The sequence below is a fragment of the Rhinolophus hipposideros genome, assembly GCF_964194185.1.
Source record: "Rhinolophus hipposideros genome assembly, chromosome: 7".
NCBI lineage: Eukaryota > Metazoa > Chordata > Mammalia > Chiroptera > Rhinolophidae > Rhinolophus > Rhinolophus hipposideros.
In genome coordinates, this window is record NC_138053.1 from 7,952,568 (window position 1) to 7,970,233 (window position 17,666).

Genomic DNA, 17,666 nt, shown 5'->3' on the forward strand with positions numbered 1-17,666 from the left:
GTTTCATGTGTGTTTGTCAGTTCCATCACGTTTCTGATCGTTACAAAGAATTTGTTTCCTCCAGAAACTCAGGAGGCATATCTCTCCCCAACCTCTCTCCCGCACTGAGCTTTTCTCTGGAAGAGCTCACACTGGGTTTGCACCCCCCACCTCATAGGAAGGCGGCTCCCCACCGTGATCACACTCCCCCCTGGACCTCTCAGTGCCTGCTCCCTGCCGGCCTGCTCACCTTTGCCCTCAGCCTGTGTGTCACCCGTCCGGACTCCCCCTTCCCTATCTGAAGCAGGCTCATCTCCCAAAGGGCCAGTTCAAACACCGTTGCCTTTGTGAAGCCTTCTCTGACCATCCCAGGCCAACTAGACCTTCTCTGGCCTCTTTTTTGTTCCCCTGGTACTGAGGTGGGGTGCAGAAAGATGGCGTAATTAGGATCTGTCTTCATCATAAGCTTGTCACTGAAAAAATGAGTGATCCCACCAAGCTCTGAGTCAGGAAGCATTGTTTCCATTTTACATATGGGAAAACTGAGGCTCAAGAGGTTTAATGACTTTCCCTGATCACTCAGGCAGAAGTGGGGAAGTCGAATCCAAGCTCAAGTCCTCTGACTCCAAATCCAGTGCTCCTTTTCCATCCCACCCTCCCACCCCCATCCCCTCTTTCCTGGGCCCTGGGAGACAGCAGAAGACCTTAGTGGCAAGAACGTGGTTAAATTACGTGTAACTGTGGATCAAGAACTTCCTTGAAGCTGTGGGAACCTGTACGTGTGAGGGTGTGGAGGCCTTGAGTCCTGGCATTATCACTGGGGAGGTGTGTCTCTGGCAGGTGAGGGCCGAGAAAGGGGCCCGCAGGGGAGGGGTGCTGCTCCCTGGTGAGAGGCTTCTGAGCCCCAAGAGCAACGGGCACCCCTGGGTTGGTGCCATGGGTGGGAGTGAGATGGGGAGGGCGGGCCTTTGCTGAGGCCAGCAGTGGGTAAAGGGAACGTGGGCCAGGTTGTCCCAGCCAGCTCCTCCGAATGACACCCACCCCAGTCCGTTCTCTCCTTCTTCCTCCAAGACCAACGACCTTATTCACGCTCCAGTTTTAGTCTCCAGCGATGCAATGACAACTCCCACATCAGGCCCAGATCTCTGTGTCCTGAGGGCCAGACCCACGCTCTCAGGCTCCTGAATGTCTTCCCTGGAAGTCTAGAAGCTCCTCGCACCCACCATGTCCAGTGCAGCCAGCACTGACAAATAGTAATAATGACACCAGTACCATTCCTGAGACATTCGTGGCACACTAGGCACTGTGGTAGCATTTTCTACGTATTCGTCCTTTACAACAAACCTATGGGCAGGGTGCTATTAGCAGTTCCATTTTACAGGCAAGGAAACTGAGGCACAGAGTTTAACTCACATGACCAAGTTCATTCAGTTTACGAGTTCCCTAAGAGCATAGCCCAGTCTGCCCCTCAAACACATATGGAGTCCCTTGCTCCCTCTCCCCAGACCTGGCCAGGTCACTAGTGACCTGAATGTCCTATCCCTCTGAGCCCCAGGGTGAGTGATGATCTCATTAGCTGGAGGCCTCTGTGCCTGTCACCAAACATGTCCCTGCAGTACAGATGGGATGTTTCACCTTCAATTAATCTCTCCCAGCAGGGCTGGACTTGCAGGAACCAGCAGCCAGACTGCTCCATCCTGTCCTCGTCCAGGCCTGCTCAGGCGACCCAGGCTTGGGTTTGGGAGTAGGAGGCAAGACTAGGGACTCGGCCATGAGGCTTGGAAACCAGGTGTCTGGCTTTTTCTCATGGCTTAATCCGGCCCAGCACCTGGACTTGCCGTGGAGACCTGAGCTCTGGGGGTACCTGCTGTGGCTCTGGGTTCTGGCTACCTCAGCGGGGACGCGGGGGGGCTGAAAGCTTGGCAGTATACATATGTAGTTAGTGTCATCTAGATTTCCAGAGCAGGAAAGGACCTGTGGTGTCTCTTAGTCCAGCCCCCACCCCCTGCATCGTCCAGTGGGGAAACGGGGTCCAGAGAAAGGGACAGACTTCCCATTGGCTGCTCTGTCTCCAAAGAGAGTCAGTGCGAATATTCCCAAGGACCTTTGCAAGTTAGGGTCAGGGTCAGGATTACGACTCTGGATTCCATATCTGCCTGCCTGAAGCCACAAGCCTCTCAATCTGCCCTCCATGTTCCCATCACGGTAAATGGCTACCATCCACCTGGTCACCAAAGTCAGTGTCATCCAGGATGCCTGTCCCCACCCCACATCCAGTCATATCCTGCCACATCCAGTCACATCTCTTGACTCTGGCTCAGGTCTCACCGGCTCTGGTGTCCCTGCCTCCAGTTCCCACCCCCACTGCCTCTGGGAAGCCGGCCCTTGACCACCCAGGCAGAGCGGTAGACACTCCTCAAATTCTGTTTTATCACACTACACTCAAACCTGTGAGTTTCCCAAACCAGCCTGGGAGTTCCCAGAAGGCCAGGAAGGGACCTTGTTCATCTCTAATCCCCAGCCTTTCAGAGGGTAGGATCCGGGTGGATGCTGCGTGAGGGTTTGTTGGGTGAATATAGTACCTATCTCCTGTTTGAACAGTTTCTGTAATGGAGAACTCGCTCATGCTGGGATGAACTGAACTGCTTAGTGTTTGTTTGCTTGTTCGTTTAAGTTTTAAATGTTAGAGAAAAGCAATTCTGTCTTGCACGTAGCTGAAGTCCACTCTAGATGACTTCCCTGCAGGAGTTCTGGCTTTGTCTTCTAGAACAAAGGCCAGCAGTGGGTGAAGCTCAGAAGGGGACAGACTGACAGTAGGACAGACAGATGGGCTAGGGCCTCTCAATGTGGTCCAAGGACAGTGCTTGGGAACGTGTTAGAAATGCAAATTCTCGGGCGCCACCCCAGATCTAGTGAGTCAGAAACTCTGGGCATGGGGCCCAGCTATCTGTGTTGTAAGGAGTTCTCCAGGTAACGCTGAGGCCTGATAAAATTTGAGAACCGTTGCTCTGACAGGGCTCCCAATTGCTGGTCCCCAGGGCACCTGTATCAGAATCATCTGCTGGACACTAATGATGTCGCCTCTAAGATTTTGATTCAGTAGGTCTAGGTTGGGTCCCAGGTAGTAGCGATGTATAAAATACAATTCCATTTGAATTTCAGATAGGCAGTGAATAACTTTTTTAATATAAGTATGTCCCAAATATAAAATTCATGAAATTCAAATTTAATTTAACTGCACCTCCTGTGTTTTTATTTGCCCAATCTGGCAAGCCTACCTCCTTCTTCCCAGCCTGGCAGATTCAGCCAGGTTTGGCCTATATCCTCTAACATCCTTCACCTACTTGAAGATAATGACTCTGACGGCCTGTATATTCTCATCACCTCCCCATTCTGGACGTAACATAAGATAACATGCACTCCGGGCAGCCACGTCATGGTATTGACCCAGATTGCGTCTGTGACCATTGCAAACCCCGAACTCCTTCCTAAATGTGCTGATTCTAAGCTCTGCCTACCCCACGCCCCTGAGAAAGTTAGTTTGGGACCCAGCTTCAGAATGTGGCATTTCTGGCTATCCTGTTTCACCTTCTCAGATTCCTTCTATCTTCCCAGTCCGTGGAATCCTTTTAGATTCTGACTCGGAATGTCTGAGCCTTCCCAGGTGGTGTCCTCGGTAAATCTGATCAGCAGGGTGTCACAGTTCCATCCAGTCAGTGGTGAATATCTTGGATCAGTGGTAAGGACAGAGCCCTATGGTCCTCTAGTAAAAACCTCCATCTAATGTGACACTGATCTATTAATTAGCTCTCTTGAGCGCAGGTTAATCTAGCCACCAATTGCAACAGAGCAGAATATTAGTTCCCACCAGCACAATGCCTCTCTCCCTAGGAAATCTCATAGGATTCCATAAAAGATAACGTCAGGTGCCTCACAGAGAAACCCTGTGCCTGCAGTCACTCCCTGGTTTACTGGTCTAGCAACCCAGTAAAGACTCAGAAAGCAGTGGCTTCGTGTGCAATGACCTCTGGCCCCTCTTCAAGGGGTTCAAGGGTCATCCTTTCAATAACCTGCCTGAGACTCCTGCCTGGCACCCTGCAACTGACCAGGCGGAGTTGGTAGAATCTGCCATCTGTCCTAGTGAAAATGCAGACCGCACCTGCCCCTGTGCCTCCACGCTCCTCTCCTTTCCTCCTCAGTCATTCCTGAAGGATTGCCCTCAGCAGTCTAGCAATCTCACCCTGGCATTCTCTAGTGCTGGGGATAGAATTTCTTGGGGTCTGGAGATCTGCGTGTGTCCAGAACTGTCTCCATCAGCTTCTCCTCCCTCCTTGCCCTCAAGGAGTTTGGGCCAATTCTAGGCTGAATCCCACGTCAGAGGGGAAGCCTGCAGAGAGAGCAGCTCTGAATCTGGCTCCTCCACGGCTCTTGGCTCTCGCTGGGCCTGAACACTTTCTCCCCACACCCTCAGTGTGCCTCCTGCATTGCCAGGTGCTGGGGAGCTCTGAGGAGCCAGAACAAAGGGATGGTCTCCTCCCCTCAAAGGGCTCATAGTCTAGAACAGGGTTCAGATGCAAACAACAAGTCGAACCTCAGTATCTAAAGATAAAGAAGTAAGGACAAAAGCCGTGGGAGTCAAGGAAGGAATGACTCATCCTTCCTCAGAAGTGCGAGAGGCTTCCCAGGGGCAATGACATTTGAGCTGAGTCCTGAAGGATGAGTAGAAGTTCCCCAGGTGGGAAAGAGGGGAGTAGGTATTCCTGCACAGGGGAACTGCATGGGCAAAGGCACAAAGGAGTAAGAGTGCTTGTTCGGGGGCAGATGACCAGGGCTGAGGCTGGGCATTGGTTGTGGGATGAGGTGCAGCAAGGCAGGAAGCTGTAAGATAGCATAAGGCAAAACATGAAGGAGTCTCGAGGGCTGTATTGAGGACCGTGCCAGGTAGTTCTTCATCCCACCTACCACTGTAATTGTCTGCTCTTTGTTCCACCCATGCGCACTGAGCTCCACCTGCTGAGGCACTTGGCTGGCACTAAGAGCTGAAAGCTAAACGGCCCTCAGCCCGGGGGGAGCCAGACCTGTGAGCCCCCCATGACAATAGTGGGTGGCAAGAGCTCTGGGAGGGCAGCACCAGTCAGAAGGCTAAGGGAAAGCTCCCAGAAGCTGGTGATGTCTACGCGCAGTGACTTTGAGAACGTGTAGGAGTCAGGAGAAGAGTGACTCGGGGAACGGGAGAGGCAAGTGGAAAGGCCCGGAGGCAGGAGAGATGGAGAATCTGTTGGGAGGGCAGAGGGTTACAGCTAGACCAAAAGGCAGGCCGCGTCGTAACTTTAAGCCAAGGTGACAGGAAGCCACTAGAGGCTGTTAGTCAGGGCATGACACTGTCTGACGTCTCCTAGACCGGCCTCCCGGGTGGCCGATGCAGCATGGGCAGAGAGGGCAGGGGACCAGGCAGGGCACTGAGGACAGCGTGGGCCAGAGAGGGGCTTGGGTTGAGGTGGCCATGGGAGGGGAGAAAGTGGATAAACATGAGCGATGCTGAGAAGAGGGGATGAGAAACCAAGCTTGATGACAAGTGAACTGCAGTGGGCTAGGGCGATGTGGGGTCTTTGAGCTCCATACATGTCCCTGGCTAAGGTGACTAACATATGGAGGGGTCACCCCTGAGCCAAGCACCATGGCTAAGGCAGATGGGGAACAGGGTTCCCAGAGCTCTGTGTGGGGGCTGGGTGAGTAGGTGATGCTTCTAGGGTACCCCAGGTGACCCCGTGTTGGAGCTGGGGTGCAAGCTGGGATAGGGACAGGCAGGAAGCCAGCAAGGTTTAGGGGTGGAGAGAGGTTAAAAAAACAGCTTTGGTCTGTAAATCCCCCAGAGGCCTCCTCTCCTGGGAGTAGGAATGATACTCCCAACACAGGTGGGAATCAGAGGTTCAGAGGGGGCAGTGATTTCTCAGTCACAGAGCAAGGAGTGGAGGAGCCTGGCCTAGAACCCAGGGACTTGAGACTTCAGGGAATGGCCGCATAAAGGCGCTTATGTTCTCATCACCACTGTCACTGTCCCCTCCAGAGCCTCTTGTCCCTCACAGTCCCTCTTTCTCTGCTCTGCCTTCCAGTCTCTGTGGCTCTGAATGTCCCCCACCCCCATCACGCTGAGGCCAGTGAACGGAGTGTGTTGGGGGTTGTGCTTCAGGGAAGGTCCATCCAGGATATCCAGACATGCCTAATCCCTCCTCCTCTTCCCGCCTCCCTCTACCTCTTCCCTCCTTCCTATCCCACTCCCTGAGAAGGAGGCCTCCCTGTTGCTTAGCAACTAGCAGAGCTTTGGAGAAAAGAAATGGAAATAGCTCAGGAGGTGCCTTCCTCTTTTAAGATAGGTCCCTGGTATATGTGTTTGTGTGCACACGTGTGTGTGCCCGCGGACATGCGTGTGCATGCTCTACTTTGGGCCTAGCGTGGAACCAGGCCTCCCAAGTCATGCTGACTCCCACGACACCCTAAGCCTGTAGAAAGACGTGGCTGCGTGGAAAGCTAATGTCAGTGCCACATTTGGTCACATCCTCAGAAGCAGTGTTTCCAGAACAAAGGAGGGGACAGTCCTGTGGGCTGAAATCTGGATCTGACCCCCACCTGGTCTGTTGGCTTTGCAGAACTTGGCCAGATCAAAGTGGGGACTGAAAACTGCATCTGTGGTGGGAATGCCTCTGAGCCTGGAGAAAGCTCCACGTTCCCATCTGGAGCAGACTGAAAGGTGGGAACACATATGGTCTGTGATCCCACAGGCCAGAGCCAGGACAATGAGTGTTTGGGGGAGGAGGGATTTAAACTGAGCCTGAAGGAAAAACAACAAAACTAACAAATTTTCCCAGGGACCAATTTGGCTGCCTGAGCTGTTGCAAGCAGGTGTGCAGACAGGGGCTAGGCCATCCGGCCCAGGCATTGGTACAAGGCAGAGAAGGTTGCCCTAGGTGTTTAGTAGGGGATGCCTCCATTCCAAGCCAAGGGCCCTTAGAGGCCAGCTAGTCGGGCCTGCATCCACCCATCTTACAGATGGGTAAACCCAGGGTCCAATACCCCCTCATGCCCTGAAGCGTGACCCAAAGGTGCAAACCTGGAATCCACCCCCCTCCGCAGTCTGAGGGAAAGTGGATTAGAGTCCTGAGTGAACCTTTAAATCTCCAGGATTAACCTGCTCAGAGAGGAGCTTAGCAGGTGGCCGAGAAGTAACCACCCCGCCTGTGTCTGTGTCTGTCCTGCAGGGCCGAGACCAGCGGCTCTGAGGACAGCCGCTATGTCGTCCACAGCTATGTCCTCCACGGTTAACAACGGGGCGGCCAGCATGCCGTCCCCGCCCGACGCTGCAAACGGCTTCCCGCAGCCCGGCGCCTCCTCCGCGAACTGGCCGCGGGCGGAAGAGGAGCTGCGCGCCGCGGAGCCGGGCCTGGTGAAGCGCGCGCACCGCGAGATCCTGGACCATGAGCGCAAGCGGCGCGTGGAGCTCAAGTGCATGGAACTGCAGGAGATGATGGAGGAGCAGGGGTGAGCGTGCCGCGAGGCAGCGAGGGGCGTGGCCGGCGGGGCGGGGCGGGGCCGGCGGGGCGGGGCGGGGCGGAGGGCGGAGCCGGGCGAGCGTCAGGACCCTGGAGCCAAGTCAGGCAGGGGGACAGAGTCTGAACCAGTCGTGGTGGAACCATTGCAAGCCCAGCCGAACTTTCATTCATTAGTTTATTCAACCAATAAGCTGTCTTGAATGAGTAATCTATGACAGGCTCTGAACTGGGCTCAGATTCGCAGAAGCCAAGGAGACACAATTCATGCCTCCAGAAACATTCAGTCCAGTGGGGGAGAGAGGCATGTAAACATCAATGACAACTCAGGACGCAGTCTCCCCGTCTATAAAATGGGTAGATGGAGCTGCCTGGACACTACCAAGCAGGTGCTGCAGCCAGACGAGAAAGCACAATGGGCCCTTACTATGTGTGAGGGCTGCCACACCCAGAAGCTTAGGTTTCACCCTCTCTAGTTCAAAACCAGTCACAGGGGCACACAGGTGTGTCAGGCAGTGAGCCGCTGGGCAATGCTGGGACCCAGAGCTGGATTGGAGTCACTTCGGCACAGTCCCTCCCCGTCTCCGAAAGGAAATAAGCATGTTAACAACCAACTCTACCACAAAACAGCTTACAGTCATGGTTATAGGACAGGACTGAAGAGGGCCAAGTGCTTCCGGAGTTCAGAGGAGAGATTCTGGGAGGAGAAAACATTTGAATGGGCCTTGAAGGATGAGTAGGAGTTTGATGGGCTGAAAAAAGGAGGGGTTGTGAGTGACCTCCCTCCAAAGTCTAGTGGAGATGGGATAGCCCTCACCCATGGAGCTGGAGGTGAAGAAATAGAAAACAAAGACTACCCGTTTGTGTAGCTGCAATAAAGCTGGCGGTCCCAAGGCTCCCTTATATATCTTCCCTGAGTACTTTGAAATAAGAGCGCTGGCTGTGGAGGGAGTCAAAGTTGAGAGTAGGACCTGTCCATCAGACATACACTGTTAGTGAGCTGAGAAAACAGAACGCCAGTGCATGGAATTGGGCCTGGAGCCCGATGGGGGCAGACAGCCTGCGCAGAGCAGTCCTTCCAAACCACACTTTTGGCTGTGTAACCAGGCTTCTTGGACTTCCCAAGAGGCAGCCAAGACACGGCTCACTGTCCCTGTGAGCCCAGGAAGACACTGAGGCTCAGGCAGAGTCAGTGACCAGTGGAAGGTCATCAGGAAGGCGGGCCAAAGCTGGGCCTGGACAGAGCCACCTGCGGTGTTTATAAGGCAGGGGAAAGGCACAGGGACTTGGTGTCACCTCCAGCTGGGGACCAGGTTGGGGAAGGGAGGGTCTCTGCAGAAAGGGATGGATGGATGGATGGAAGGCTGGTGAAAACAGAGCAAAAGGAGGCCTCCAGCGGGTGTTGAAAACAGGTTTGATGAGCTGTAGATGTGGGCAGAGGAAATGAGATCCCCAGGGCAGAATTGAGTGGGGAGTGGGACGGAGTATCCTTCTGCAGAGAGAGCCACAGGACCTTAATTAAATCTGCAAATCCTGCTGAGGTGGGTGACTCCAGGAGGGAAGGGAGTATGTGCCCAGAGGAAGTGAGGAAGCCGGAGGGATGGCTGAGACAGAGGAAGGAGGGAAGAGCCCCAGTCCCTTCCTGAGCCCCTCTCCCCTCACTAAGCCCCCTCCTCTTCCATTCTGAAAGCCCTCCCCCTCCAGAGCACCATCCTTTCAGGGAATCCCAAGGCCCCTCCCTCCTGGATCTCCTCTCTCTCCCCAAGCCTTCTTGCCCTGGCTGAATCTACTCCTGGTCCAGCCCCTCACTGCACATGGGAGGGTCATTCCCACAGGTGAAGGAAGCCTAAGGTAGAGAGGGATGGCATTCTGCCATGTCCTTGGTGTCAGTCCCTGTCCATCAAGGACCTGTGCCTGTCTGGGAAGTACCCACTAGGTCTCCAGATTTTCAGTGAGGGCCCCTTACCCCTGCCCAAGCCCTCACCACAGGTGCTCCTTAGACTGGAGTCTCCCACAGCTGCTAGCTCTCCAGTCACCATCCCCTCCCCTCCCACTTCTTAGTGTCAGCCTCGTGGGTGGACAGCACAGGCACTCAAACCCAACAATCCAGGCTTCCTGCCCAGGTCTGTGACCTTGAGCAAGCCACCATTACTCACCTGTAAAACAGAGACACCTGTCTTCCAGAGTTGTTCAGAGAGTCCTGTGGACTAAGGCACATACGGGGCTCCTTCACCCCGACCAGTCCCCAGAAAGTGCTCCACAAACACGATGGACCCTTGCCCTGTTATCAAATTCAGTCATTAATATCCATTTCTAGAAACACTGTTCATTCGCATTTATTTACCAGGTTTTCATGCCTTTGACAAATATTCCCACTAGTCACAGGAACACACATTCTTTGGCCCCATTAAAAAGCAATCCTTTCCTTAATATTGATGGATGGCCAGCTAATCCACTAGTGATTGATACTGCATTTGGAATCACCTTCCAGGGCAGCCTCTGCATGTAAACTGCCATCGCCATGGGGGTGGGGACAGAGCCCCCAGCCTGAGTATGTGACTCCCACCCCAGCCACAACATCGCCCCACCCACCCTACACAGGCCCCTTCTTGTGAGGATGTGGTGGTGGGGGGGGAGGTGGACAGAGCCGGCTCTGCCCCTAGCTGGGCTTGGAGTTTTACTCCTCCCTTCCCCATTCTGTTTCCTCATCTGTAAAATGGGAAGAGTGAGGCTGCCCTCGCCCCAGAGCTGCAGTGAAAATCAAATTAACAACCAAGAAAGGGATTATCTAGGAGACCTGGCAAGATGAACAGGCAGAATGAAACATTTTCCACTGTGGGGACCTCTTTGAAAATGCAATGTCCCTTCACCCCACCTCAGACCCAGAGGGCAAACCAGGAAGTTCCCAAAGCGGCAACCACTTTAGCAGGTCCTTCCCATAGAGCAAAGTGGGACGAGGAAGCCACACTGGCTGAGACATTACGTCTTCCCTATCCCCCGTCCCCTGTCCAAGCCCTGGAGTTTTCGTTTGAGGCTGTTAGTTGCAGGGGGTGGAGCCCACCATCCCTTGTGAGCGTTGAGGAGTCGAACTGGCAACCTTGTGGTTGAGAGCCCACTGGCCCATGTGGGAATCGAACCGGCAGCCTTCGGAGTTAGGAGCATGGAGCTCTAACCGCCTGAGCCAGCAGGCCGGCCCTCCTGCTCCAGATCTTAATGACATCCATCTCGCAGCCTCACACGCTCCACAGACCTTCAGGCGTGGACTTGGCCCCTGGCCTGAAGCCTCTCCCATCCAACAGGGACTGTGGCCCAGCCTCGCTCTTGGGCCATGTCCTCCCCACCCCCACCAGGTGCAAGGCCCCGTGCCAATGGTGCAGCCGACCTGGGTCTCCCTCCCAGGGGTCTATGAGTCGGGAGCTGAGCTGTGTTAAAGGGCCTGTGCTATTTGTCTCTGTGCTGGTGACAATGACAAGCTGGTCTCCTGAAGAGACGTTGAGATGGGAGCAGCTCCTCTGTGCCTACACTGCTCCGAGAAGCTACCACCCCTCCTTCCTGGGCACCAGGCCAGCCCAGCCCAGCCATCCAGGGGCTCTGGACTGCCCAATGCACAAGGCCAGGGACACTGCAGCCTTACGCTAAACAGGGGCTGAGGTGGACCCCATGAGCCAGGGCGCAGAGCTTGGTGAATTGGGCGAGAGGTGTCAGCACAGTGCCGCCTGAGCACCCCCACGCACACCGTCTGCCATAGGGCAGACGGTTGGAAGAGATTGGCCTGTCCCCCTGCCAGGCGGGCTTCGATCTCCTTGTGGTGGGCCACACAGGTGCCTGAACCTGCAGAGGGTCAGACCGTAGCTGGGGGCCAGGAGACACCTGGTTGTGCTCCTCATCGAATCCCCCCCATGTTTAATCAGTTCCCAAGGCGCAGCCATCCTCCCACCTAGACAGGGTTTGTCCACTTCTTCCCGTCCATCCTCAGGCCCACTCTCTAGCTCTGACCTCACCATCTCCTGCGGGACCCCTGCAGTAGCCCAGTGCCAGCCTCCCTGCCTCCAGGCCCCTCTCCTCCCACCACACAGCCACCAAAGCCATCTTTCCAAAATGAAAGTCCAACCTTCAAATTCTTTGCTGCGTCTCCATCACCACTCGCTCATTTATCAAAAATTTGGGGTGCCGCATGTGGCCAGGCAAGGTGTCAGGTGCTGGGGACACAATGGCAATCCAGATAGACAAGGTCCTTGCCCTCAGGGAACTCTCAGGCCAGTGCAGAATACAAAGAAGTCAACAGACAATGAGTAGCATATATGAACCACCTGCCAGGATTCAGGAGGTAGAGGTTGCTATGGAAACATAAACATCAGCACCTAACCTGGGCAGGGGATATCCATGCTGCTGTAAACATCCCGTGAGTCACGTCTTTGTGCTTAGCCACGATTATTTCCTCCAAGTAAACCTGGAAGTTAATTTATGAGTCAAAGGTTGTCTTTATTATTTAAGGCTTTTGAAAAGAATTGCCAAATTGCTCTCTAAAGAGGCAGGGTCAATCCATAAATGTTTGTTGAAGGAGGGAAGGAAAGGATTGAGGAGAAAAGGAAGGAGAAAAGATAGGGGGTCCCTGAGAGGGAACAACGTACCATTTTCACAGAAAGGCTGAGTGGGGAGGGCTGGACCTGCTGTGTGCACAGAGAGTGGATGGTGAGCAGATGATAGGAACAAGACAGGACCCTGTTCCTATTTGCCACCATGTTTTCTGTCCAGAACCATGACCTGCAGCCCAGAAAGGAGAAAGGGTGGGGACCCGGGACCCCAAGATTTATTTAGCAGAAGCCGCTGGACACCTGCTGCATGTTGGGCACAGGGCAAGGGGCTGAGTGAGCAAAGACCAGCACCACCATGCCGGGGCAGTGTGGACACAAGCTGGAGGGAGAAATGCCAGAGGAGCGGGGAGGCCCGGGCAGTGGCTATCAGAGTGGTGCAGTGAGAGGATGACAGCTGACCCCAGGTGTGGGAGCAAGGACAAGGAGTAGAAAATTCTGGACTTTGATTCCTAGCCTGAGACCTGGGTCCAGGAGAGAGGGAGAGGGGAGCAGAGAAGTGAGGAGCTTCTATTCAAGGCCCAGATTTCATCCACTCCCACAGCCCTACCCAGCAGAGGGAAACAATGGACCTAGCTTTGGGATCCCCAGCAAGCCCCTTGGCAGCTTGCTCTTGCAGAGGGGATGTTCTGAGGGCGTCCCAAGGCTATTGTGAGGATCGGATGTCCTGGAGGCCAGGAAAGGAGAAAAAGCCATGGATTCTCACTTCTCTCCTAAAATGTGCCCAGGTAGCCTGGATGTGGGGGCAGACCTGAGCTGCTGGTAGCGGCAGGGCAGGAGGAAAGGCACAGCCTCACCTGCTTGGTCTCCCCACATCTGGGAACAGCTCTGTCTTTAGTTTACAGGTTTGCCTGGCTGGTTGTCTGTGCAGTTGGTTGGCTGGCTGCTTTGGTACAAAGTGGACAGGCCTTGAGCTTCCCCAGCACTGACAGCCTTGCTTGGTGGTGCTGGAAAGTGCACTTGTGACTGAGGTCAGGGGGATGGGCTGGGGGGACAGGCGGGAAGAGAACTGAGAAGAGCCCTCACCCTGCCTGCACCCCTGCAGGTACTCTGAGGAGGAGACCCGGCAGAAGGTCAGGACTTTCCGGCAGATGCTGATGGAGAAGGAGGGAATGCTCACCAGGGAGGACCGGCCGGGAGGCCACATGTGAGTGCTGCCCGTGTGGGGGCAGGGGAGGGCCGGGGGCAGGCTCAGGCAGCAGTTGGGTTCCAGAGGAGCAAGGAAGAGGAGAGAGGCACGTACCCTGTCCACTGGAAGTTCCAGCCTGGCCCAGGCACAAGGCAGGGGCTGTTGAGCACCGGGACGTCACCAAGGACCTGCCCCTGCCACCCCGGGTCCTATGTATGGCCCAGCAGTGGGGGAGGCAGCCCAGATCTCAGCTCAGGGAAGTCTGGGCTGCACATCAGGAAACGAGAAATGTTATGACCCCAGCACTGTCACTGGCTGACAGTGGGACCCCAAACTCATCCCTCTGCCCCACTCTTCCCACCCGTACAATGGGCTCCAGAGTAAATGCGATCTGTGGAAAGTAAGAACCAACACAGCAAACGCCATTACTAGCATGGCCAAAGTCTTGTGAGGAAAAGAGAGGTCACCTCTCTGTTCCTGTCACAGGACAAGAAGAGCACCCAGGTGGACTTTGGATCAAACAGAGAAGTTATAGGGAGCTGGACATTGTCTCGGATTAGAGAAAAACTGGGAGCCACTCAAAACCATGCAAAACAGAGCAGGCTTCCATAGGGGGCGGGCAGCCTGTCCCAGCAAGTGTGCAGGCCTGTCTGGATGGCCAGACGCCTGGCAGGCAGTGTGCACTGAGGGAGTGTCATTGAAGCCACTCTGATCATCAACCTTCCCCTTGCTATGCCTCAGTGTCCCCACCCACTTCTGGCTTTGTCCCCTGCTTCTCTGTCTGGAAGTAAAACTGAAGCTGAGTGAGAGGCTGGGGTAAAAACCACTACTGCTCATTTCCTCCCGAGTAGGACCTGTGTGGGCAGCGGGCATCTTGCTGAGGCCCTAAATCCCTGTCACCTTTACTCGCACAAAAATCAAATGACAGCAGCACTTTCTGAGAGACTTTTTTCCATTGTCGTCTTGAGAACAAACAGCATTTTGAGAATAATGGACTGCAATGGGCAGCAGGTGGGAAAGCCCTTTCTGCAGACCATCCGGACTGTTAGGGGCTCCAGAAGTGGGGGATTCCCCACCTTATCCCACTTAAACCTCCCCTCTCTGGCTTGGATAGGAGCAAAAGCAGAGTCAGAGAAGCCCCAGACTTGTAAGAGGTTCATGGGTGACCTGGGAGAGCCAAGCTCAGCTGGCCTCTCTTTACTCCCCTCTGGTGGGAAAGGTGACCCCACCGCCAACTCCTTCTCTCCAGCCTCAGCAACTCCTGTGCCTTCCCCCCACCCCCCTCCCCCGCAGTGATGCCGGCCAGTTCCCTGCAAGCAAGGCCGGCCCTTCTCTTTCTTTCTCAAAAATCTTGACAACCAGATCCTCCCACTGCCGCCCGCACCACCCCTAAACCCAAACGTCCTGGCCTTCTGAACTGTGCTGCCTCCTCTGAACTCTACCTGCCACCTTCTCTCAGCCTTTCCAGCTCAGGCCTGTCCTTCTTCCCTCCCCTGGCTCCTTCCTCCTAAACTAATTCCTGTCCTTCAACTGTCCTTCAACTGTCCTTTCAACTTCCTGTCCTTCAACTTTGCTTTCTCCTCTGGCTACCAGCCCACGTTTTTTCTCTCCTTTCTCCACCAAATTTCTGTAGCCTGTGTGGCATGCATTGTCTCCACTTCCTTAAACCATGGGGATGAGGCTTCTGCTGCATGACTCCCGTGACCTGCTTGGGCTGTGACCACCTGAGTCCCACTTATCACAGCCCATGCTTTTCTGCAGGCCTAACTTCTCTGGCAGCTGCCACCATTGTGCTTTCCCTTCTGGAAACCTACCTTCCCCCTGGCTTCCAAATGCAGGGCTCTGTGAGTTCCCTCTGGCCCTCTGACAGCCTCTGCCGTCTCCCTCACTCCTGCCCACTTCCCAGATGTTGGTTCCCCGCAAGTTTCTGTCATGTCCTCAGGTCTCTTCCTTCCCTCTTCTCTCTGGGGGATCTCATCCCTTCCACTAACAGGAGAGAACCGGGTTCTCTCCTGTTAGCCGATGATTCCCAAGTCTTTTCCAATAGTCTTGATCTTATCTTTCCTTGAATGAATGAATTATGTATTTAAGAACTGGGACACACTAGAAAATATGCCACGAAAAGGCTGCAGGGTCTCCTTCAAAAGAAATGTCCTTGAGGATCTGGGCTGCATGCCTAGCCCTGTGCTAGTGCAATGAAGGAGGAGGAGAGAAGGGAAAAATGGGCCTCCTGCTCTCTGGATAGAAACACAAACCTGAAACCTGAAACTTGAAACCGGGAATTACAGGCAACTCCTGACAATGTGGCCACTTGAACCCTTCAGCCCTGTGTGTGTTCAGTGGGGGAGGTGAAAGGGACAGGCTAGGGTTGTCAGTCAGGAAAGGTTCCTTAGAAGAGACAGTATTTGAAAGGCTCGATGGTCAGGGAGGACCCCTGCTCTGGAGGCAGGGCAGAAGGAAGCCTTGGCATGATTCTGGGACATTAGCTCGGTGAAGACAAGATCTTTATCAGCTTTGCTTACTGCTCTATCCCTGGTGCCTAGAACAACACAGCTTGACAATTTTCCCAGAAGCCTCAGTTTCCTCCTTTACACAGGGACTGGGTTCCACCGGAAGGCTTCTTATGGCTCAGGCAGCCAAAATGGGGTGAAAATTGCACTCCCAACAGTGACTGCCGCAAGCTAAGGAGGCGGATTACTGAGAAGCAGGGAGGAGCTGTTTGCAGTGAGGTGACAGAAAGATGGCCACAGGTGGTCTGGCGCATGCCTTCCTGTTGGAGCTTCACTCCTAGCTCAGGGTGTGGGGTAGTGGAGGGAGAGTGAGGGCTCTGGTGTTAGACACCCCATCTGTCCAAACTTCTAAGCTCAGTGTGGATCCCAGCTCCACCGCCCCGTAGCTGTGTGACTTGAGAAGGTCCTTGGCTTCTCTGGGCCTCCACTTCTTTACTTATAAAACAGACATATTAGTACCCACCTCATAAGATTGTCGAAGAAATTACATGGGACAATGAATGTAAGTGTGAGGAATAGTCGCTCGCATTGGCAGACATGCATCTCCAGTAGCTGGTCAACCACCGCTGTCTTAGTCAGCTCAGGCTACTGTAACAAAATACCACAGACGGGGTGGCTTAGCAGTAACAGGCATTTATTGCTCACAGTTCAGGAGGCTGGGAGTCTGAGATCATGGTGAGCTTCAGGTAAAGAATGTCTTCCAGATTGTAGACTGCTCCTTTCTTATATCCACACACAACAGAAAGAAAGCTAGCTAGCTCTCATGTCTCTTTTTATAAGGGCACTAATCCCATTCACGAGGGCTCCACCCTCATGACCTAATCACCTCCCAAAGGCCCCACCTCCTAATACCATCACATTGGGGTTAAAGTTTCAACATACGAATTTGGGGGGAACAATCCGTAACAACCAGGATCCCCAGGATCCCAGGGAGACCTGGCAATGGTGAGTACTAGATTCACCTTAACTTGTTCCCTTCTGCTGGCTGTCTCCACCCTCTCTGCCAACTGTGGGATTCTCTCAGGAATCTCTGAAGCCCTCTGACCACTCAACAGTCCCTGTGCTCGTGACTTCGGTTTCCTCACCCTGATGCTCCACCCTCACTCACAGAGTGGTCATTTGAGACATGGAGAAATTCTGTGACCACTTAGAGCGAGATGACAAAGGAGAGCCAGAGAAAGGGTCTCCACACTGCTGGAGAGGGGTCTGATTTTAACCTGCTGCAGCCTGTTAGAGCCCGTAACGCCTCTCACTCAGGAAAGGGTCTCAACAGGGGCACAGTCACGCCCAGAGCTTTTTGTCCCCAGGGATCATTCTTCTTCCTTAAGTTAGTTGACTGGTTTGAGTGACAGTCTCTTGTGATGACAGTCCTCCCTCCAGTCTCCTCTCCGTCCTGGATCCCAGGATGTCACGCTACTGCAGTATCGGGACGTGATCCCATAAATCCCAAGAGCCAGTGGAAGATTCTGAGAGGCGTGATGTGGTCAGGGAGGTGTTTGGGGACTTTCTCTTTTGGACAATGGATCAGAGAGGTCACACTGCAGGAAAAACAGTGGGGCAGCTAGCACTCTATTCTGGGGGAGAGAAGTGGTGGAGAGGGGTGGCGTCCCAGAGACACAGAGCAGACACACTTTTGTCCTTGGAAATGATTCATGTGGGGAGTCCTGTTTTATCCCAGAAACATTCTGTGGTTCGCCATCATCCTTAGAACCAAGTCTAGGCTCCCTGGCCTCCACACGCGAGACCTAGCCTGGTTTCCCACTCTCAGCATCACACAACAGCCATGACCGGCTGGCAGTTCCCAACTATGCCCCACATGTGATCACTTCCATGATTTTGCTCATACTGAGCCCTCAGCCTGAAACACCCTGGCCCCTCCCGCATAGGTTCAAAACACCCCATCATCCAAGGC

General features: G+C 54.1%; 1 protein-coding gene across 3 annotated transcripts in view; it reads left to right on the forward strand.

Moving 5' to 3' along the window:
- SRRM3 (serine/arginine repetitive matrix 3) overlaps positions 1-17,666 on the forward strand; it is a 53,695-nt gene that overhangs the window by 12,798 nt on the left and 23,231 nt on the right. For 2 of the 3 annotated variants that reach the window (XM_081054117.1, XM_081054119.1), the window contains exons 2-3: positions 7,236-7,515; positions 13,161-13,262. In XM_081054117.1, the coding sequence (XP_080910243.1) occupies positions 7,268-7,515; positions 13,161-13,262 (350 nt within the window). In that variant the 5' untranslated portion in view covers positions 7,236-7,267. Of the gene's footprint in view, positions 1-6,626; positions 6,728-7,235; positions 7,516-13,160; positions 13,263-17,666 lie in introns of all 3 variants that reach the window. The other variant, XM_081054118.1, reaches the window with a different exon arrangement.